The sequence below is a fragment of the Mercenaria mercenaria genome, chromosome 4, assembly GCF_021730395.1.
Source record: "Mercenaria mercenaria strain notata chromosome 4, MADL_Memer_1, whole genome shotgun sequence".
Taxonomy (NCBI): Eukaryota; Metazoa; Mollusca; class Bivalvia; order Venerida; family Veneridae; genus Mercenaria; species Mercenaria mercenaria.
Genome location: NC_069364.1, coordinates 30,683,699 through 30,706,860, shown reverse-complemented (window position 1 = coordinate 30,706,860; position 23,162 = coordinate 30,683,699). Strand labels below are relative to the sequence as shown.

Genomic DNA, 23,162 nt, shown 5'->3' with positions numbered 1-23,162 from the left:
AGAAATTAATAAAAAATCCACCAGAATCAAGAAAACTAGAGCAGTTTTAAGATTCTGTTCAATGTGAATATCAGTAGAAATGAATAATCTTACATGTTAGCTGTTGTCGCGTTATACAATAAATGTGAGAAGTCCGTATTAAATCATAAAGTTGAGGTAGCCCTGTGTATTTAGTCCCAAAACGAATATTTAAGTTGTTTCAGTCGATTTCTAATTGCCTACATTGATATATTTTTATTTCTCGTTAAGGTGAACGTCCCAAAGTCGAGGAAGACCTTTTGCAAGGGGAAGAAATGCAAGAAACACACTTTACATAAAATTACCCAGTACAAAAAGGGCAGAGATTCTCTGTTTGCCCAAGGTAAATTTTTGCTTTCTAAAAATATATGTATGATAAATTGTGAAATGGAATGGTAGTATGCTGCGTGTTTAATGTTTGCATATTTTGGTGTCCAGATGGAAAATAAATGTGGAGATGAGTATAGTTTAGAACCTGATGGCAGATGCTGAAGGATCTGTAGTCCTAAATATAAGACCTGACATATGATAACTCATATCACTTTTATAAGTTCATTTTAATTGATATTTTATATTTTTTATTTTCCATGTTATGTCAGAAAAAGGCTTTGATAGTAAAAATGTAAAATGTCAGGATATCAAATGTTGAACGTTGAGTGATTTAATTTTTTCACGTCTAATTATTTGGACTAACAGTTCCCTACCTAATATTTTTTAAAAAGTCTGTGCATATAATATTGAACAGAAAAACATTAGCTATGTTGGTAAATAGCTATACGTAGCTAATGTTTTCCTGTTTATATATACTGGTACTGATGATAAACTCGGACAGATGATGAAGTTGACCACCTTCGAATTACTTGATTGCAATTGGTTATTATAATTTGAACACGCCGTCTCTTCTTCTTGGTGTTTATGAACACGCCATCTAATAGCAACCACAGGTGACAGTAGCATACCTAGGATACAGTATGGGTCTGTGAGCCTCACTTACATATATTAAAATTACTGTTTTCTAAGAAAAAAACTAAAAAGTCATTTTGAATTTTTTTTGCCCCTGTGACAATGAGCCATTAGAAAGGTGGTTATGAGCATTTTGACATGTACATTGCTTCCAGATCCGTAATTTTTATCATAAAAATATTTCTTTACAAATGGTTGGCCGCCTTTTCGGCTAGTGAATTCTCTTTCAGAAAAATCTTACTTCAAAGCCCAGTTGCAAACCGTTTATGCACCGCGAGCGAGCAACGGCGTAAAAACGGTAGTATAGCATAAACGGTTTGCAACTGGGCTTTGAAGGTTTGTATAGAAGTTTTATATACATGAATATTATCTGCTTAATTTGTTTTGCCAAGTCACGAATTGGATTGCCTTGCAAAACAAATGTGAAATGAATGCCAATCCCATATGATGGAAATCTTAAAATCAGTCAACATAGTGTATCATATCAGTATATGCACTGTTTAAAAATGTCATTATTGGATTCTTAATATGTATATATAGACAGCTGTAAACTAAAGCACCCTCATTTCCTTGTCAATGCTTGCATTCACAAATGAATTGCAAATTTATGGTAAGACTTAAGTACTCACATTTTTCATTTTCCACTGGAATTTTGCAAGTATGCAAGCTTTTAAGTTCAAACCTAAAGTTGCCTACCAGACATTGCAAAACACTTGGGTGACATCACAAAACATGCTTTATCACAACAAGAAAGAGAAATGAAACAATATTTTGAGGGTGAAAATGACGGATCATTACATGTAAAGCCATGACTTTAAAATTATTATTTCAGGTAAAAGACGTTATGACAGAAAACAGAGTGGTTATGGTGGTCAGACGAAAGTCATCTTCCGTAAAAAGGTATTGTTCAGCTGCTAAGTATTAAGATGTTCTGATTTTGAACATGTCCGGGAATTGTTCGAAACTTTTTGGAGTAAATATGTACAGTTACTCTAATTCCATCTAAGGTATCTACTCATAGGATAATGAGTTTTTAGCTCACCTGAGCACTGCTGTTGTGATCACCCTGTGTCTGTTGTGCGTTGGCAACAGTTTGAATGTTGCCATTCTAGAGATCACATTTTAACTAAACGTTAATAAAACTTGGTCAGAATACTACCTTCAGTTAAATCTCTATGAGTTTATTACTGGGTTATCTAGGGTCAAAACCTAGGTCACTGGGTCAGTCAATAAGAAAACGTTAACACTAGAGGCCACATTTTCTACCTCAAATTTATGAAACCTTGTCAGAATGTCTCTTTGGTCAAGGGCAAGTTCCGAACTGGGAAACCTGAGGTAAAAACGAGGTCACCAGGTCAGATCAGAGAAAAACCTTATTAACACTAGTGGTCCATTTTGTGTGTGATCATCTTAAAATTTTCTCAGCATGTTTGTTTCTATCAAATCTAGTCAGTTTCAATACTTGGTAATGTGGGGTCAGAAACAGGTCACAAGGTCAATCATGGAAAGACCTTGTTAACACCCAGAGACCACATTTTCTACTTGTTCATCATAAATTTTAGTGGGACTGTTTGTACAATCTAGGTCTAGTTCAAAACTGGGTAGCCCAAGGTCTTAAACTAAATCACCGGGTCAAATCATAGAAAAACGTTGCTCACACTCGAGTGCCACATTTACTACTTGATCTACATGTACGTAAAGCTCTGTCAGGATGTTTATCTATTTGTTCAAAACTGGGTAAAAATTCAAGCCAAGGGTACACAAAAACATGATGTTCTGTAGGGAAAAGATACATGTACTGCCAGTGAAACTAGTCAGTCTCCTATTAATGTACCTGTCAGTCTAGACACTGCCAGTGAAACTAGTCAGTCTCCTATTAATGTACCTGTCGGTCTAGACACTGCCAGTGAAACTAGTCAGTCTCCTATTAATGTACCTGTCGGTCTAGACACTGAAACATGTACCTGAGAATACAGAAGTTTGTCAAGTGGACAATCTCAGGTATTGGTCACAATGTTCAAGAATGTCAAAAGTCTTTGCCTTTGAACACTGAAAGCTGTCTCGTTCAAAATCTAGAACTAGACCCTTCTACTAGTCACCCTAAGTCTTAATCAGAAGCTATTCATACCTGGCAGTGCCCCAATGCAAATTTGACAACAACAAAATTATTTACATTTTGTAATGCATAAACTACCACTTTATGTCAGTTGATGTAGGCAAATATATTCATTTAACAAAATCAGAATACCTTGAAAATATTTTCCAAAACAATGATTTTGTAGATAAATTTTTCCCCCATTTGGGGAATTTATTTACTAAAAGTTTTCTTACTAGGTACTTTTCCCTAAATAGGCAGAAAAAGGCCTGAAAAATTTTTTCAGTTTTAGGGGAAATGATGAAAGAGCCTGTTAGGAGGGGAAAATAGCACCATAGCAACTAAAGTAGGAAAAATCATTTTGTTTTTCATAAATATTTTCTGTTTTAAAAGGTACGGTTTACATAATTACAATGTAGATCTGCTAAGACTTTTGGTTGGAATATGTTTTTTTTAAAAAACAACGCGTTTTTAGCTCACCTGAGCCAAAGGCTCATGGTGAGCTTTTGTGACCGGTCAATGTCTGTCGTGCTTCGTGTGTCCGTCAACATTTTCTAAAAAAATCTTCTTGAAAACCACTGGGCAGAATTACACCAAACTTCACAGGAATGATCATTGGGTGGCCCCATTTCAAAATTGTTCAAAGAATTGAGTTTCTTGCAGAACTCTGGTTGCCATGGCAACCGAAAGGAAAAACTTTCCAAAACCACAGGGCCTAGGGCTTTGATATCTGGTGTGTAGCATCATCTGGTGGTCCTCTACCAAAATTATTCAAATTATCCCCCTAGGGTCAAATATGGCCCCGCCCTGGGGTTCACATGGTTTATATAGACTCAATATAGGGAAAACTTTGAAAATCTTCTTGTACAAAACCACACGGCCTAGGGCTTTGATATTTGGTATGTAGCATCATCTAGTGGTCCTCTACCAAGATATCAATTATTCCCCTATGGTCTAATATGGCCCTGCCCCGGGGGTCCCATGTTTTACATAGACTTACACTGAAAAAAAAAGTTTAAAAATCTTCTTCTCTAAAACCACAACACTTAAACCCTTGATATTTGGTTTATAGCATTGTCTTATGGTTCTCAACCAAAATTGTTCAAATTTTACCCCTGGGGTGAAAAGAGGCCCTGCCCTGGGGGTCCCAAGTTTTATATAGACTTATATAGGAAAAAAACTTTAAAAAATCTTCTTGTCTGAAACCATATGACCTAGGCTTTTGATATTTGGTATGATGCATTGTCTAGTATTCCTCTACCAAAATTGTTCAAATTATGCCCCTGGGGTTAAAAGAGGCCCCGCCCTGGGGTCACTTATTTAGGCATAAAAAAAAAATATGTTTGTTTCCTGTAACATGCTGAAAAAAATGGGGGTCGGTAGGTAGGGAATTTTTTTTTTTTTTTTTTTTTAATTTTTTTTTTTAGTAGGTGTCAGAACATTTCAGTGTTTAGTAACCTTATTATCGCCAATTAACTGCCTAATCAGGCCTCAACCTTAACTTTCTTCAGCAGTTGCCAGCAGGTTCACCAACTGCTAAAGTCTAGTAGACCTGCTCAGACTTTAGTGGACCTCCAATTCTATCTCATAAATTGTGATGCTGTAAACGTCATAACTTCATATGACTCAAAGAAACAGGACTTATTTCTAAATAATTAAAAATGGATCACTGTAGCAATCTGTTATCCCGAAAAATAATTATTTTGAAAAGTGTCCCAAAATATGGACACAATCAGCACCAGTGTTGAAAGTGAAAAAAAAAAAAACATCAACAATTATCGGTAATCATTCTGATGATAAACTAAGTAATTGACCTCGTTTTCATCATCAATTAACACCCCCTCAAAGATCTAAAAGAAGTGTGTCGGTTATTGTGGCATCTGCAGTGGAGATCAAAGCGGTATAGTTTCCACGAGATTGTCATTGCAATACGTCATGTTTTCGCGCCATGTGACACATCACTGTCTGATCGTACTTTCTCGATTCCTTTAATTGTTGAGAAGAAATCAGTAAAAAAGTTTTTTCTTTAATTTTTTAAAAGCGAATGTGCAATATCCCGAATAAACTGACATGTAAATGTGTCAGATCGTGAACGATACTGACCTATTTGCCCTCAAGAAATTTACATTATTGTTTGAGAAGAATATCTAACAAAGTGTTGTGTCAAAAAATATATGTACGAAGACTCATTTAAAACTTACTAAAAATCGCAACGACATCATACTGCCTCATTTTAAAACCACATTTCTATTTACGTTCATGAGGTCACGTAACCTATTCTGCCATGCTAACAGAAATCTGTTTGCCAAAAAATCGTTTTACTCCATGTATTTAAATTGCTGCCGCTTTTTCATTATTTAAGATTTTTTAATTGTGTTTTTTGTACTTTCTAATCAAAAGTCTGAATTTTATTACCATAGTATGTACCGTTTATTTACTTTAAAAAAGAAATAAATAATCAAGATCGCGCTGTTTGAAATTTTACAAAACATATGAAAATTTGATCGTTTTAAAAGAATTTTGCCTACATTCCTGTCGATATCTTATTAAAATTGTTATAGAATTCAAACTGTATTAGTTCTCAAGCGGTGTTGAATATCTGAAGCGAATATATTGAAAAATGAATGCACTACGCGCGTTTTTTGTGTCAGAAGTAACTGCGATGTAAATTAAGTATTACGTAGGGCGCACGTGCTTGTGGAATGGAAAATTACCAGCATGACGTTTTGATATTTTTACGATTCGCGGGTAAATTCCAGTCATCCAGGTAATTTTGCCTGATGTAATTACTCAATTTGGTAAAGTTACCACGTAAAAACCACTCACCCGATCGGTGGAGTAGTCCATTCGTGCTATCCTGACTTTGGGCCATATTCATAGTCGCCACTCAAACTCACACTTGACTCAAACTTGGGTAAGTATCACTCAAGTAGGCCTCGAGTAGACCTTGCGGGAGTGTGAGTGGAAGTCGAATGTCATATTCATAAATCCCACTCAATCTTAACTTTCGGAAGGGTACTAATAAGCTTTGATAATGTGGCAGTTGAGTCCAATAAGTTCAGGGGTGTTCAAAGATAATCCATCACAGATCTATTGTAAAGCAATTATTGGATTTACCTGTAATGGAAAATAAACAGTGTCGATTGTATTGAGGTCAACTGCCACATTATCAAAGTTTATTAGTAACTCAAGTATTGGTTTCATTGTACACAATATATTTATAGGATTATAACGGTATATATGACAATAACATCGAAGGTATGCAAAAGTGTTAATCGTTATTTTTGCAGATCTATTTGCCAAGTCGGAAGTTGTCGTTTTATTGGCTGTCTGAATGTTTGTCCGTCCGTCTATTTGTTTTATATAACGTATTAATATTAGTATTATTGGTCATGTTAGTAGAATAAAATTTATGTTTTTTTCCTGCTGTATTGAGATTTTATTACACAGCATGCCCACTCATTTTTAAAGTTAAGGGTACATGTACCCCCTGCTTTTGCAAAATAGGGGTACACTTCAAAATCTGGGGGTACACTACATGGTAGATCTGAAATTTTTCTATTTAACTACTGAAATTTGTATATACATGCTTTTTTTTCATGCAGAACTCTCGTGGGTGGGGTATAACAGATGAGATTTTAGAAAATTTAAAATGTTTTTTCCAAAGTTAAGATAGGAAATTTTGAATCATAGGACCCCTCCCAATATTATACTAAATATAAATAAGTTTTCAGCACGGTTCATGTATTCCCGATTTCGTGGACGGAACATGATTTGTCCGAAATAACGTACAGTCAACTGAAGACTGATAAAAATCGCCAATCAATAATAAATGCCCAAACTATTACAGATATGCAATGTGTATCAAAATTGCAGTTAAATATCCAAAAATAAAATACTGTTAACCTTTTGTTGAGTTTATAAAAGCTAAAATGCCTTTTTGCATTTTGTATCCATACTTTTTTTGCACACGACCCATGTGACGTCTGACTAAAACACTTACGAAACCCCTCTATGCGGCTGACAATTACGCCGAGAATTCGGTGATGGAAACGAAATTATCACGTCCCTGGACCGGATCTGCGTTTAAGACTGTACCAAACAATTGGCAAGTGCATGATGAAATAAACAGCGATTTGCCAGCTGAACAGGAGTTCCGAATCTCTGCGTGCATGTACCCCCAACAAGTGATTTTTATGCGTGCATTTGATATTTTGTGCGTGATTCACGTACTGCAGTGCGTGAATGGGCATGCTGATTACAACTGAATAATACTCGTGCCTTTAACTGTTGGTGTTTCCGAAAGCCATTCCACGTAAATTCCAATCATTACATATATATCATTTGTGAAATAAATGTTTTCGAATGAGATTTGGTGAATATTGTTTTTTTTAATGACACATTAAGTCGGAGGGAAATATTTATATTTTTCAGTATGAATTTTCAGATATCTAGGCTTGTAAATATTTGTTACTAGGACGTGTGTTTTTTTGTTTTTTTTGGATTGACTGATGAATTTGCCACCAGCATGGATCCAGACCAGCCTGCGCATCGGCGCAGTCAGGTCATGATCCATGCGGTTCGCTAATAGTTTCTCTATTCTCAGCATAGATCCTGACCAGACAGCAAACGTACTATGTTGGTTTTCTCATGGCGCGGCTCATATCTTTTATAAAATAAATGTTTCCGTAATGATGGGTTCTTCATGACATTAAATTGTTATATTTTTTCAGTATGAATTATTGAAGAAGAAAAAATAACCGATATCTAGGGTTGTGAAATGTAAATATTAGTTACTAAGACGTGTGTTTCTGAGAGTGACTGATGAGCCCCGTCAGATTAGGTTTAGTAGATGTATATTTGATTTCCTGTATCTATCTTTAACTGTTTTTATTAATTCAACAGTCTTTTAATTTGTTGGGTAATTTTACGTTTTCGTCGTCCTCAACAACATGTATTTAAAAAAAGAACTAAATATATTTTTTCCAAAATACCTTGCACAAGTATGAACTTTCGCTTTTAAATGACGCTGTTATCTTACCTTCAAATTAATTAAATATTGTAAATTTATCATCTAAACATTACATTATGAGACCTTGAGAAACTCTCAAGGGTCCCCAGGACCTCCCTTAACAGTCACTCACTCTTGGGAGTTGACTCGACTGTCACTCGCCTTTATGAATACAAATGGAATCTTTCCTGAGTGAAGACGTGCCCGTTCGGCAATTTATTTGAGTATACTCAATGAGTGGTGTTGAGGTTTTGTCTATGAATATAGCCCATAAACTCGCCAATGCTTATAACTGTAGAATGCCGTACTAAGGCAAAATCAACTTTCGTTTTGTGAATTCGCCGATATGGGTACGATCCCCCAAACCCCCATCACCCCTATTTTTCCACTTTTAAGGGTTTTATTTTATTTGCAGACCGTGACTGAAAATTGGTTGACAGTCGGTCTACCCAACTTTTGATAGTGGACCTGCCGATTTTGGTGGCGTCGGTCCAACGGTCCACCGCTAAGGTCGAATAAATTAAATAACTAATCAAATAAAATTGTTGAAAATTTGCTCCCGCCTTTCAATAACAGATGTTGTTCATACAAGTTTTTTTTCTACAGTGATTCCTTTCGTTCAGTAAACATTGTGTAACAGGCAAAGTTCATAGTTTTGCAGACAGACATAGCTTCGGGCCGTTTTTGCCAATTAGAGATTTTCGGGGCCACAATTAATCTTTTGTCGCAAATGGCTCAAGTGCAACCGACAGCGTGACCCCTGAACAAGTGGTACAAACATGATAATAGACTGCTCTTCTACGAATTGTTTATCAATTAACGTTTACACCTTGATCAATAAACACCTTTCATAATGAAGTACTAAATACAAACCGCGAGATAACCACGTGTCAGTCGGCGCGTGGCGTGATTGACATCTGTCAGTAGCTAATTAGTATATGACGCTCCGCCTACTGCCATACTTCCGCTTGTGGCGGCGAACAGTATTGAAATTCACCGAGATTTTGATTGACTAGGGGCAGAACTTTTGAACTCGATATGCATCAAAGAAAACTTCTCGATTTTCGCGGGTGAAAACCCGGAACCTCGAGTCTACCGACAAACAGGCTTTTCGCCATGTTGTTTCATGTCGACAGAACCAGGAACGTTCGTGACTATGCGCGACGAGGTCGGGTGCAACTAAATTATCCCTATAATCAATAAAGATATGATCAGAATCTCAAATTTCAGCCCATAAAAAAATTGCGGTCGGCGGTAAAAACTTACGGTCGGTCGGGTTACAGGAAACAAACATATTTTTTTTAGGCCTTATTATGCAAGTTATATAGGAAAAAATACTTAAAAAATCATCTGATCCTATTTCCAAAACTGTTTAATTATAATTACCTGATGACCCCAAGTAATTTGATGTCACTTGACTGTAACCTTGACCTCCTGACCTACTTTCCTGTTTCTTAAGATACAGCCTTGAAATTTTGATGACATACACAGTTTTGCACACCAATCGTAAAACTGAATTTCATTGACCATGAATATGACCTACTGACATTCTTAATATTTTATCATCAGTTTGACATTTGAAACATGTAGCTCATATTAATCAGGTGAGCGATCCAGGGTCATCATGACCCTCTTGTTCATGACCCTCTTGTTCATTGTGTCAGTCTTAAGTCATTCAGCAATGCCTGATTCATGTTGAAGAATCGTTAGTTTTGTGTATGTCTCAAGTCAAGCAGCAAGTGCCTGGGATTCATGTTGAATAATTGTTCATGCAAACGTATTTGTAATTAATTATTTTCTACAAAATGATAGTAATATTTTGAATCAAGCTGAAAAAAAGACTACTATAGAATTAATTGTGTTTTCAGGCCAAGACCACAAAGAAGATCACACTGAGACTGGAGTGCACAACCTGTAAATACAGGAAACAGTTGTCTATCAAAAGATGTAAACATTTTGAACTTGGAGGTGACAAAAAAAGGAAGGTACGTAATATAGGGGTATTATAAATGAAATCATCATGAATTTTTTTTTCCCATTTCAAAGAGAATATGAGGGGCCCCTATGGCCAAGTGGTAAAAGTCACTGACTTCAAATCACTTGTTCCTCCATATGTGGGTTCAATGTAGAATTATAGAAGTCTTGTCTTTATAAAAAAATGCAATCCCTTGAGCTTTCTATGAAAGAAGTCTATCAGTTAGTTGTACTTTGTTGGTATATTGAGAAGCAACTTGCGGAAAATGAAGCCTGCATGCTTAGTTTGAGATTGAAAGCGCAGATCTGTAGATAGTGAGGTCTATCACAGGGAGAGGCATATGTTCTCCACAAATGTTTGACTTTTGGTCTTTTCTTGTGAAGAACAGGTTAGTGCTGGGGCGGAATCCAGAAACACTGGTTAGGTTAACTGCCTGCTGTTACATAACTGAAATACTGTGATAAATGGTGCTAAATCCAAATCAACCAAACTAAGGGTGTAAAGATATATTGCAACTTGCTGTATCGCGATACCCGAGTCTGGTGATACGCATATCGTAGCATAGACCTGTTTCACGATACACGATACAGTGAAAAGTAAAAACATTGAATGAAAACTTTTATAAAATCAGTGTTAAAGGTAGTGACTAAACAAATTTGTCATTTTTAACAGTCTCTTTAACTTTAAAACAAAATTTCAAGTACTTTCCAAGTGTAGGAACTTTGTTATTATGTCTCCCCCAGGAGACGTATTGTTTTTGCCCTGTCCGTACGTCACACTTAATTTCCGAGCAATAACTGGAGAACCATTTGACCTAGAACCTTCAAACTTCATAGGGTTGTAGGGCTGCTGGAGTAGACGACCCCCATTGTTTTTGGGGTCACTCCATCAAAGGTCAAGGTCACAGGGGCCTGAACATTGAAAACCATTTCCGATCAATAACTAGAGAACCACTTGACCCAGAATGTTGAAACTTCATAGAATGATTGGTCGTGAAGAGTAGATGACCCCTATTGATTTTGGGGTCACTCCGTCAAAGGTCAAGGTCACAGGGGCCTGAACATTGAAAACCATTTCCAATCAATAACTAGAGAACCACCTGACCCAGAATGTTGAAACTTGATAGGGTGATTGGTCAAAAAGAGTAGATGACCATTATTGATTATGGGATCACTCCGTCAAAGGTCAAGGTCACAGGGGCTTGAACATTGAAAACCATTTCTGATCAATAACTAGAGAACCACTTGACCCAGAATGTTGAAACTTCATAGGATGATTGTACATGCAAAGTAGATGACCTCTAATAGGCTATCGATTTTGGGGTCACTCCATTAAAGGTCAAGGTCACGGGCCTGAACATTGAAAACCATTTCCGGTCAGTAACTTGAGAACCACTTGACCCAGAATGTTGAAACTTAATAGGATGATTGGTCATAAAGAGTAGATGACCCCTAACGATTTTGGGGTCACTCTGTGAAAGGTCAAGGTCACAGGGGCCCAAACATTGAAAACCATTTCCGGTCAGTAACTTGAGAACCACATGACCCAGAATGATGAATCTTCGTAGGATGATTGGTCATGCAGAGTAGATGAACCCTAACGATTTTAGGATCACTCTGTTAAAGGTCAAGGCCACGGGCCTGAACATGGAAAACCATTTCCAATCAATAACTTGAGAACCTCTCGACCCAGAATGTTGAAATGTCATAGAATGATTGTTCATGAGAGTAAATGACCCTTATTAGTCCCCTACTGGTTGAAAACCAGTTTTGGGGACTATAGGAATGCTCTTTTCCGTCATTCCGTCCGTCCGCAATTTCGTGTCCGGTCCATAACTCTGTCATCCATGAAGGGATTTTAATATTACTTGGCACAAATGTTCCCCATGATGAGACGACGTGTCATGCGCAAAACCCAGACCCCTAGCTCAAAGGTCAAGGCCACAATAGGAGGTCAAAGGTCAACAGGGCTTTTTTCCTGTCCGGTCCACAACTCTCCCATCCTTGAAGGGATTTTAGTATTACTTGGCACAAATGTTCCCCATGATGAGATGATGTGTCGTGCGCAAATCCCGGACCCCTAGCTCAAAGGTCAAGGTCACAATTGGAGGTCAAAGGTCAACAGGGCTTTTTTCCTGTCCGGTCCATAACTCTCCCATCCATGAAGAGATTTTAATATTACTTGGCACAAATGTTCCCCATGAGGAGACGACGTGTCATGCGCAAAACCTGGACCCCTAGCTTAAAGGTCAAGGTCACAATTGGAGGTCAAAGGTCAACAAGGTTTTTTTCCTGTCCGGTCCATAACTCTCCCATCTATGAAGGGATTTTAATATTACTTCGCACAAATGTACCTCATAATAAGACGATATGTCATGCACAACTTTCAGACCCCTAGCTCAAAGGTCAAGGTCACACTTAGCAGTCAAATGTTAACATAGCATGAACAGGGTCTGTTTCGTGTCCGGTCCATAACTCTGACATTCATTAAGGGATTTTAATATTACTTAGCACAAGTGTTCCCCATGATGAGACGACGTGTCGTGCGCAAATCCCGGACCCCTAGCTCAAAGGTCAAGGTCACAATTGGGGGTCAAAGGTCAACAGAGTTTTTTTCCTGTCCCGTCCATAACTCTGCCATCCATGAAGGGATTTTAATATTACTTGGCACAAATGTTTCCCATGATGAGACGACATGTCATGCGCAACACCCAGTACCCTAGCTTAAAGGTCAAGGTCACACTTTGAGATCAAAGGTCAAGAGGATTTTTTTCCTGTCCGGTCTATAACTTTGTCATACAAAGCAGGATTTAGATATCAGTTGGCACAAATATTCCCCTGGATGAGACAACATGTCATGCGCAAGAACCAGGTCCCTAGGTCTAAGGTCAAGGTCATATTTAGAAGTCAAAGGTCAAATTCAAGAATGACTTTGTATGGAACATTTCTTCTTCATGCATGGAGGGATTTTGATGTAACTTGGACCAAATGTTCACCACCATGAGGCACCCTTGTTTTTAGAATTACATCCCTTTGTTGTTACTATAAATAGATTTTATTGTAACTTTTTTATTACTGGCAGTAGAGAAAAATCGAGACCACTTTTCTGTGGTACAGCATGCATGTTACATCCAATTTTTAGGTGTATTTTGACCTATCTCTACCTGGTAAAGAGTTTCTTGTGGACTTATATTATTATTATTTTTTTTTTTTTTTTTTTTTTTTTTTTTTTTTTTTTTTTTTTTTTTTTTAAAGATTAATTTCCCTTTGTTGTTACTATAAATAACTTACATGATAACATTTTTATAATCAGCCAAAAAAATTCAATATGAAAACAACTGTGGGTTTTTATATATGCACATTTTAATCCAAGTGTGTTGTTATAATGTTATAACATATTGTATATGTAGTACAATATTGTTTATACATCATTGACAGATATCAGTTCATTATGTTATACTGCAGTAGAAAAAATTAGGTGCCTTCCAGTAGGGGACTTTGTATTGCATGGCAATACTTCATTCACTTGTTGTTTTTGGGGTCACTCCGTTAAAGGTCAAGGTCACAGGGACCTGAACATTGATAAACAGTTCCGATCAATAACTTGAGAACCACTTGACCCAGAATGTTGAAACTTCATTAACATAGGATGATTGAACATGCAGAGTAGATGACCCCTATTGATTTTTGGGTCAGTCTATTAAAGGTCAAGGTCACAGTGGCCTGTTCATGTAGAATCATTTTTTGGAAATAACTTGAGAACCACTTGACCTACAATGTTGAAACTTAATAGGATGATTGGACATGCAGAGTAGATGACCCCTATTTATTTTGAGGTCACTTGATCAAAGGTCAAGGTCACAGGAGCCTGAACAGTAACTTGAGAACCACTAGGCCACGAGTGTTGAAATTTAGCGGGATGACTGGACATGCCAAGTAGATGATCCCTATTGCAGCCAACCATCAGTGTCTCTTTGACTTTCACTCCTTATCCCTATTGACTTCTTGCCTATAGGACTTTGTATTGGGGGAGACATGCGCTTTTTTACAAAAGCATTTCTAGTTTCTTTTTATGCCCCCGAAGGGAGGCATATAGTTTTTGAACCGTCGGTCTGTCCGCATTTTCGTGTCCGGTCCATATCTTTGTCATCGATGGATGGATTTTCAAATAACTTGGCATGAATGTGTACCACAGTAAGACGACGTGTCGCGCGCAAGACCCAGGTCCGTAGCTCAAAGGTCAAGGTCACACTTAGACTTTAAAGGTCATTTTTCATGATAGTTGGGCGTGTCCGGTCCATATCTTTGTCATCGATGGATGGATTTTCAAATAACTTGACATGAATGTGTACCACAGTAAGACGACGTGTCGCGCGCAAGACCCAGGTCCGTAGCTCAAAGGTCAAGGTCACACTTAGACTTTAAAGGTCATTTTTCATGATAGTTGGGCGTGTCCGGTCCATATCTTTGTCATCGATGGATGGATTTTCAAATAACTTGGCATGAATGTGTACCACAGTATGACAACGTGTCGCGCGCAAGACCCAGGTCCGTAGCTTAAAGGTCAAGGTCACACTTAGACCTTAAAGGTCATTTTTCATGATAGTTAGGCGTGTCCGGTTCATATCTTTGTCATCCATGGATGGATTTTCAAATAACTACACATGAATGTATGGCACAGTAAGACGACGTGTCGCGTGCAAGACCCAGGTCTGTAGCTCAAAGGTCAAGGTCACACTTAGACGTTAAAGGTCATATTTCATGATAGTGCATTGATGGGCGTGTCCGGTCCATATCTTTGTCATTCATGCATGGATCTTAAAATAACTACGCATGAATGTGTGGCACAGTAAGATGATGTGTCGCGCGCAAGACCCAGATCCGTAGGTCAAAGGTCCTAAACTCTAACATCGGGCATAACTATTCATTCAAAGTGCCATCGGGGCATGTGTCATCCTATGGAGACAGCTCTTGTTCATTTTGTCACATGATTACTCAATGCTTATCGCGATACGTACCATATCGTTGCATCTGTATCATGATATGTTTTGTATCGTGAGACTAGCTTATTGTTACACCCCTAAACCAAACGTACAAACATACTTAACCTTTAGTCTTCTGACGGCAAGTGATTTCTACCTTTGCAATTGGTGCAGACCAAAATGTGCAGGCTGATCATGGTCTGCACTGTTTGCTGTTCAGTCAGTAATTTTCAGTGAATACCCCTTCAAATAATAAATGGTACTGCCCAAATTAAATGATGGACAAGTCCATTTTAGAAATATGGCTGGGTAAAGGTTAAAAGAAATCATTTTAATACATGGCATCTTACCAAAATGTAATTGTAATATGTTATCTTGTTTCTTTTCCAGGGCCAGATGATCCAGTTCTAATTGTGAAGTTTTCTGTAAAATATAAAAAAAATAAAGAGAAAAAACCTACATTTTATTGTCTTGTGCAGTGAATGACTAAATGGGGAAGTTTTACAAGTTGTTATCTTGAACTGGTCGTATATTCCAAAATATTTTGTCTAGAGAAGTCAACAGAAATGCCAATTTTAGCTTACCTGTGCAGAGAATGCTAAAGATCACTCACTGTTATTTACCAATAACTGTATACATAATATTTCTGAAAATTTTGATGGAAGTTTATAAAACATGTTGAGAGCTAAAAGTAGGAGTGTGTGGGGAATTCAATCTATTTGGTTTAAAATAATTTTGCACAAATATTCCATGTTTGACACTTACCAAGATTGTTGAAATTATTCTGATCTGGTCTCGTACATTTATATACATACATAATGGAAGTTTTAATAAATCTTGTGAGAAATCAAACAATTCCACACATAAGTTCCTTTGGTGAACCTTTACCAAGATATTATGATAAGTCAAAAACTAACTAGAGGGTGTGAATTCTTTTCCCTGTAGGTGTACAGTGTAAAGTTAGTCACAGCTGGCCGGATTTTAAAATATTTCCACACACCTGATCCATTGACGACCCTCTTCCTAGAGGCTATTCCAGTTGATCCAAGTATATCAGCTCGAACTTAGAAGGCATATTCGGGCACTTCCTGGAATCCTTGAAAATATCAGTGTTCCTATAGATAAAAGTCTTTGATTTCATATTAAGAATGTTCATAAATAAGGATGTTCATTCAAAATTACCCACTGATATTGACCTGGTTTTAGATGCCTTCTGCATGTGTACACATTCCAGTAGGTCTCCAATATCTATCCATGTGTTTTTAGCTCTCACCTGAGCCAAAGGCTTATGGTGAGCTTTTGTGACCGCTTGATGTCCGTTGTGCGTCCATCAACATTTTCTAAAAAATCTTGAAAACCACTGGACAGAATTACATCAAACTTCACTGGAATGATCCTTGGGTGGTCCCCTTTCAAAATTGTTCAAAGAATTGAATTCCATGCAGAACTCTGGTTGCCATGGCAACCGAAAGGAAACACTTTAAAAATCTTCTTGTCCAAAACTACAAGGTGTAGAGCCTTGATATTTGGCATGTAACATCATCTAATGGTCCTCTATGAAGATTGTTCAAATTGTGCCCCTGGGGTGAAAAGAGGCCAGAGTAGATAGGGTAAGAACTAGGTCAAGCGATTTGACACAAGTCCGTTAAGACCCTCTTGTTAATACAGTTTTCTTGAGTTCTGTTAAGCACATAATCATTGATAATGGTATAAAGAATTTTGTACCCATCCCCACCCCCATATTGAAAATGTCACATCCAAGGTGTAATCCATATTCTGAAATCTGAGGAAATGTATGAAAATGTAGTTGAATAGTTGAAAGTTCATCTTATCAAGATACATTGAAGAAACCTTGCTCTAATTCTGCTCATTTGAAACGATGAGCACACCGGGACAAAGATAAAGATCAAAACTGGAGCTCAAAGAACAAATTTGTCTTCCACATTTCGTTTCTGGTGTAACATTAAATATTGACCCCATGGGTCCCCTTTTCAACGTTGAGAATTGACCCCGTCAACATTTTAACATTTACATTTTGATCAAAAGGTCCTTTTTCAACGTTGAGAATTGACCCCGCCAACATTTCAACATTAAATATCCTATCTACTCTCGTAATATAGCTTGATGGCGTTGAGACTATGTGCAGGAACCAGGTCAGTAGATTAAAGGTTAAGGTCACAACAAGGTCAGATCTTTGTTGTATTTTATGTTTAGAGCCTATCTAAATAACCATTCAAGGTAATGACCTAAAACTTGGCATATAGATAGGTGGTCGTGAAACGATGTGCAGAACGCATGAACTTGATTAGTGAGCACGCCGGCCAAGGCAAAACGTCAATGTTGCTCGTCTGTAAAAAAGTTCCCGGTGACAAGTGCAAAGTGAGGTCGCACGTTGTGCTGAAAGACCAAGACGACGTTGACGGGAGTATAAGGCCAGTCACATGACAAGTTAATACCTAGTCGATGTTACGCCTGGCTGTGAGATTACCCTGGCACACGACGAGTTGTGACTTTAACCTATAGTTGATGGCTGCCTAGACCATAACTCCGCCATCACTATAAGGATTATGCTGCAGAACGCAATTGTTAGTGTAGCGTTCATGACGTTGTCTGTAGACACTGATACGTCCGTCGGAATTCCACAAGTTGTAACGTGACTTATCACTAAACACTCCGTTCTGCCAACGATGGTTGCGGGCTCAAATTAGACGTTGGTGACGGTGACGTGGCGTAAGAACAAGACCGCGGTAGGGCCTGCAGCTCTCTAAGCCAGTTTCTTACTGTATGTCAACTTAAGGTCGTCCACGGTTACTTACCACTTAAGAATTTCGATCCGAACGTGCAGAACTACCTTAACTTGACGTGGATTCAGCCGTCACAAATCTGTCACGCAAGTGGCAATGACGTATGTAATTGACCTTACTCATGGTCTACCCCAACGAGGCATATCGACAAGCGTTCCCGTGTCTCTGTCACGTCGAACGAGACGCAGTACTGTCGAACGGGAGACGTTAAAACGTCTAGCGACTTGTTCTTGCGTTCACCCACAATCTGATATGGTCAAAACCTTGGCTCTCTCTTCGAAATTTAGCCTCTGCATTAGCATAAACTGATTGTCAGAAGATCTCTGAAAATATGGTCGTAGGTCGACTAACACATGAGCCTATGTAAAATTCGCTAAATGAAACCACATGGTTGACACACACGACGAGCTGCACAAGGAAATCATGAGCAGGTACATGAATTTAACAAATGGGCTACATAAAATCGTACGAATTTCGGTTGGCTTTATTTGTCGGTCAGGGTACATGTAACTTCTGAAATTGCCCAACAAATTTAAACAGCCAGCTTTCGATGTGGCGTTCCCGTATCTCGTCAGTATATATTGAGCCAAGATAAAGTGTTTAATGTTTGAATATTTTATGGAATGAATGTAGCATTATGCCAGTATTTGATATATTAAGCAGAGTTTAGACCACACTTAGTTTCTACATTTATCTATATGTTTTTGGCAGGAAAAGGTAGGTCAATAGGTTGTGGCGGGTCTTTAACTAAGCTGATCAAGGCAAAATATCACTATACATGTATTATCAAAAATAAGCTAGAGATTGTATTGATGTATTGACCTAATATGCCAACCTACTTTCGTTCAAAGCATTCGTCCTGAATTCCGTGACACTTCGCTCCGAAATCCATTACCGAGACTGACAACTCGTGACCGACACCGACATTAAAGACCCACCACAACAAACTGGCCCTCTTTTTCCTCCCACATGAACTTCGTGAAAATCCTTCTGATAATACCAGTATATAGTACAGCTATATTGCATGACGATAGGTGGACATTTTAGGCCCTCCCGGAATTAGTGTGTTTTCACAACTTCATTGGCAAACTTGTTCAATCTCTTTTTAGTATAGGTTTAAAATATAGATAAATTACTATCCTGCTCTGTAGAAACAAAGTGTGGTCTAAACTCAGCTTAATACATAAAATGCTGTGCATAATGCTACATTCATTCGATAAAATGTTCAGACATTAAACACATTGTCTTGGCCTAATATATGTCACTGTCAATTTGTTAGTAGATACTTGTATTTCTCTTTTTTTTCATGCAAACCATGTATAATCACCATCGTGAATATACTATAAGATTCTTTCAGGTGCAGATGGGAATATCCGGCCTCGAGGGTAACTGTTTAGGCGGTAACGAGGCTCCCTGCCGAGCTACCGCCTAAACAGTTACCCGAGAGCCGAATATTTCCATCTGCACCTATAACCAGTAATAGAATATTTTTCTTGCATACCGATTTCATTAAATAATAATAAAAATAAAATCAATTGAACGGCTTTCTTTTTAGAACTTTTTCTTATAGCAGTGTATTTAAACAAAGCGCGGGAAACCAACGTCCGTAAACAGGAAAGACGTCATGACGTTTCAAAACAAATAACAACGTTTAGTTCCGGTTTTGTTTTATCAGTTGCAGCGCAACGTTATGATTTTTTGATAAAATAATGTGTTTTGAATCGCGAAATATACTATCGGAACCAATAGGAACTGTCAAGGTACTGAATTTTTATTCAATTTATATAAATTACTACATATATCTTCTACACATATGTAGTTCGTAATACGTCATTGACAGCACGAGAGTCATCTTACACCCCGGGATGGATTTTTCCAGCACTGGTAAAAATACCGGAAATCCCAGTCTGGTATGCAAGAAATAGAGAATCTGTCATTGGTGTTCGGTTAAGATCAGAAAATCCAAACCCGAGGGCGCACCGCTCAAGTCTTAAACGAGGCTGTGCCGAGTCTAAGACTTTAGCGGTGCGCCCGAGGGTTGGGATTTCAGATCTTTCACCGAACACCAATGATGGATTCTATTTCTCACTTACCACAATAGAAACAACAAAAACAAGCATGAAAATATGAAACTATTTAAAACGCGGATAATGGACGTCCATAAGCAGAAGTGACGTCGTGACATTTCAGTGACGCACAATAACAAAGTTCCGCTTTAGTTTTATCGTTTGTAGCGTAACGGTACGTTCTTATAATAAAGTAACGAATTTTGAATCGAGAAATACACTATAAGGAATGGAGAGAAAAGATAAAGGTACTTGATTTTTAACTATTTTACATAAATAATATGTATATTCAGTGCATGAAGAAGTCCGTCACAGGAGTGTGGGATAACCCATGTGAGATAAGATTTTCCAGCATTTCTAAAAATAGAGATTTTTCTGTCCGATAAGTGAGAAAATAGAATACAGTTATTCTGTGGCGTGTCTCTAAAACCCTGCTCCCGTCCTACCTTTTAACCTTGAATATTAACAGAAAAAGCATGAAATCCTGACTATGAACAGTAACGCCTGTCAAAATAGAGTTTATTTTATATATAATTCTATATGAAATACCTGTGGTTTTGCATGCTACAGTGTGCCACGTGGCCGTTAACTGTTTCCTTGTTGAAATCATGGGTTGCATACACACAAAAGAATTTGAATAGCAGCGGAGCAGGTCTTTAATCTTTGTACGAATATGGCCTTATATAGTACTACACGTGTTTGAACCCTGTAACTATAGTTATCTCAAAATCTGGCTAGATTCAAATTTTATCATTTTGCACGAGGACCTCGTGCGCGCAAAACTTGGCCAGGTAAAACTGTAACATGCATCTGTTGCTACATATATCAGTTTACAACATCGCAGTGCCTAGATTGTCAGAAGGGTGCGTTTATACAGTTGACATCAGTAGGACGTTTGTTTGTAATCGGAGGACAATTTATGAACTGACTAAACTGGATTATTGGGCCATTGTCTCGACGTATCTTTCCGCTCGGTTTAGACCGGCAACTTTAATTAGCGGTTTCTCTCTGTAACGTTTGTCCGCCGTTTATGTTGACACGGTGGCTAGCTGAAGAGGTTAACGATGTGCACAAGTTTTGTGTTACTAAGTAGTTTGGAGGGGGTTGGGTAATGGACTTGGGTGGAATCATGGGTGGTTAAAAGACAAAACTCATTGTCATTCGTGGAGCAGCATTGCATTTTAAATGTTGAAACAATTTCATTTATGCAAAGAAGTACCCATGTTGTTTTTCAACATGGTAATGCCCGTCCGCATGATGTTAGCGTCACCCACAATCGTTTAACAGCCACGAAAATAAATTCACTGCAATATAATATTTCGTGTATTCACCCATAAAATAATTTCGCCTTAAACGTTTAGTACCATCGTCCCGGCATGTGAGGACAAGAAAACACGACAAATCAGCAGTGTTCGTTCTTTCCTGTCCTCGTGTTCAAAACATTGCCTTCCGAGACTGGTCCAAAATCTCAGGCAGTTATATGACTGAGTTAGGAGACCAGTCTCGGAATACAGCCTTGTCATTGGCCAGTTCCAATTTTAAGCTCAGAATTATTCATTCAGATGCTAGCTTTGAGACTGGTCTCCAAACTATGTTTCATAGTTGGCACCAGCAACAAAATCATGAAAAAAGAGCAGTTTGAAACAAAAGAAAAATGTATGGTTAATACATGTCGACTGTCTTCTTTGCGACAGGTTTGAATATTTGTATATAAAAAGCCTTGTTTGTCGCGAATAAAGATTAAACTGAATGAAACTTTCCTGTTATAGTTCTAAGATTTAGACAATACTCTTGGACATAAATAACATGATCACCAGCCTGCTAATTATTGATCAAAATGCACAGGGGAATTTCTATGCTAATTCTGTAATTTTATCGTCATAAAAACAACTGTTTTAGACAAACGATGTTGCAGTATATCCATTTTCTGTGTTATAAATTTAATTTCAAATTCAGTTGCATATTTTGGGTGCAGATGCGTAGTTAACACATTCTCCAGGACAGGACACGTGCTTTTGAAATGTGCATGTGCCCACGATTGTAGTTTTCACCAAACATCTCAGCTTCCTAAAATTTTTTGATACCGTACACACGGAAAAAACGTCCTGATTCATGTGACATTTTGCCTATATTTCCTTATTACTCAACAGATTTTCATAAAATAGGGAGCGTCGAAGACAGCAAAATGAATGCTTTTCTCCGCACAAAGCGTATGTCATCAATTCCCAGTACTTTTCTCAAAACATTTCGTCCAACTGCGAAAGTGTGTACATTATATAATGGGAAAACTTTTGCTTTTCGTGGAATGAATGGAGGAGCATAGGCCGTAAACAGCTGTACATTTTCAAATTGTACAATCACAAATTTGTCAAATATACATCTAGAATCACGAAAAATGTCCAGTGTGGACTTATAAACATCGCTGAATTGAAGTTACTCCAGTCTTACAGTATGAAGATTCAACCAACCTTCGTGTTTGAACCATATCTCAGTCTGATTCCTAGCAAAGGTCCTGGCCAGTTATATATTTTAGCATATCATTAAGTAGGCATATCATTTGACCATCAAAACATTTAGAAAACATTATTCTTTAAAAAAAATAATTGTATTCTTCTACCATTAAATGACTGTAAATCCTTCAAGTCTGGTCATTAGTTTATCAATTTGGAAATAGCTATAGTGTAGAACATGTATGTTCTATTTTTTTACTATTGTTATAGCATTGCAATGATTTTTTATGTTTGTTTTTTTTACAGGAAGCCTTTAGGGACTGGACCTCGCTTCAGTGCAAGTTCGATCAGCGTTAATCAGATGTCGCAATTATGTTTTAAAGCAAGAATTACTACAACGGGAAGGAATAGTTCAAACCATTCTGGAAGTGTAATGTGTTGCACAACATTATAACAAAGGTTTCACGGCTAAAGCTGTGACTAGTCGAAGTCTACAAGTCATCGTCGCAGCAACGCTGTATACAAACATACTAACGGGAGCAATTCAAAATTCTCAGAGATATAAGCAATACTCTGGGCGCACCGCCACCAGATGTAAAATCTCATCCTGAGGAAGAAAAGTCATCGACGTAAAATCTGAGACAGATCGTGACAAAAATGCGAGTGCAAATTCTCTTATCCGAGAGCCTACGCATTACAGTCATATTTGCCGGACAATGTTACTAAGGTGATCGTTATAAAAAGGGACAAAACGACTGAACTTGTGATTTAAGATCCCCGCGGGTGGGGGTGGGGGGGG

At 37.8% G+C, this 23,162-nt stretch overlaps 1 protein-coding gene across 1 annotated transcript; it reads left to right on the top strand.

The window, feature by feature from the left end:
* The first annotated feature begins 93 nt into the window (after window positions 1-93).
* Window positions 94-15,502, top strand: LOC123551383 (uncharacterized). Its single transcript, XM_053542117.1, has 5 exons — window positions 94-135; window positions 175-361; window positions 1,814-1,881; window positions 9,956-10,072; window positions 15,434-15,502. The coding sequence occupies exons 1-5, from the start codon at window positions 94-96 to the stop codon at window positions 15,452-15,454; spliced, it is 435 nt and encodes a 144-aa protein (XP_053398092.1). The 3' UTR covers window positions 15,455-15,502.
* The last annotated feature ends 7,660 nt before the right edge of the window (window positions 15,503-23,162 follow it).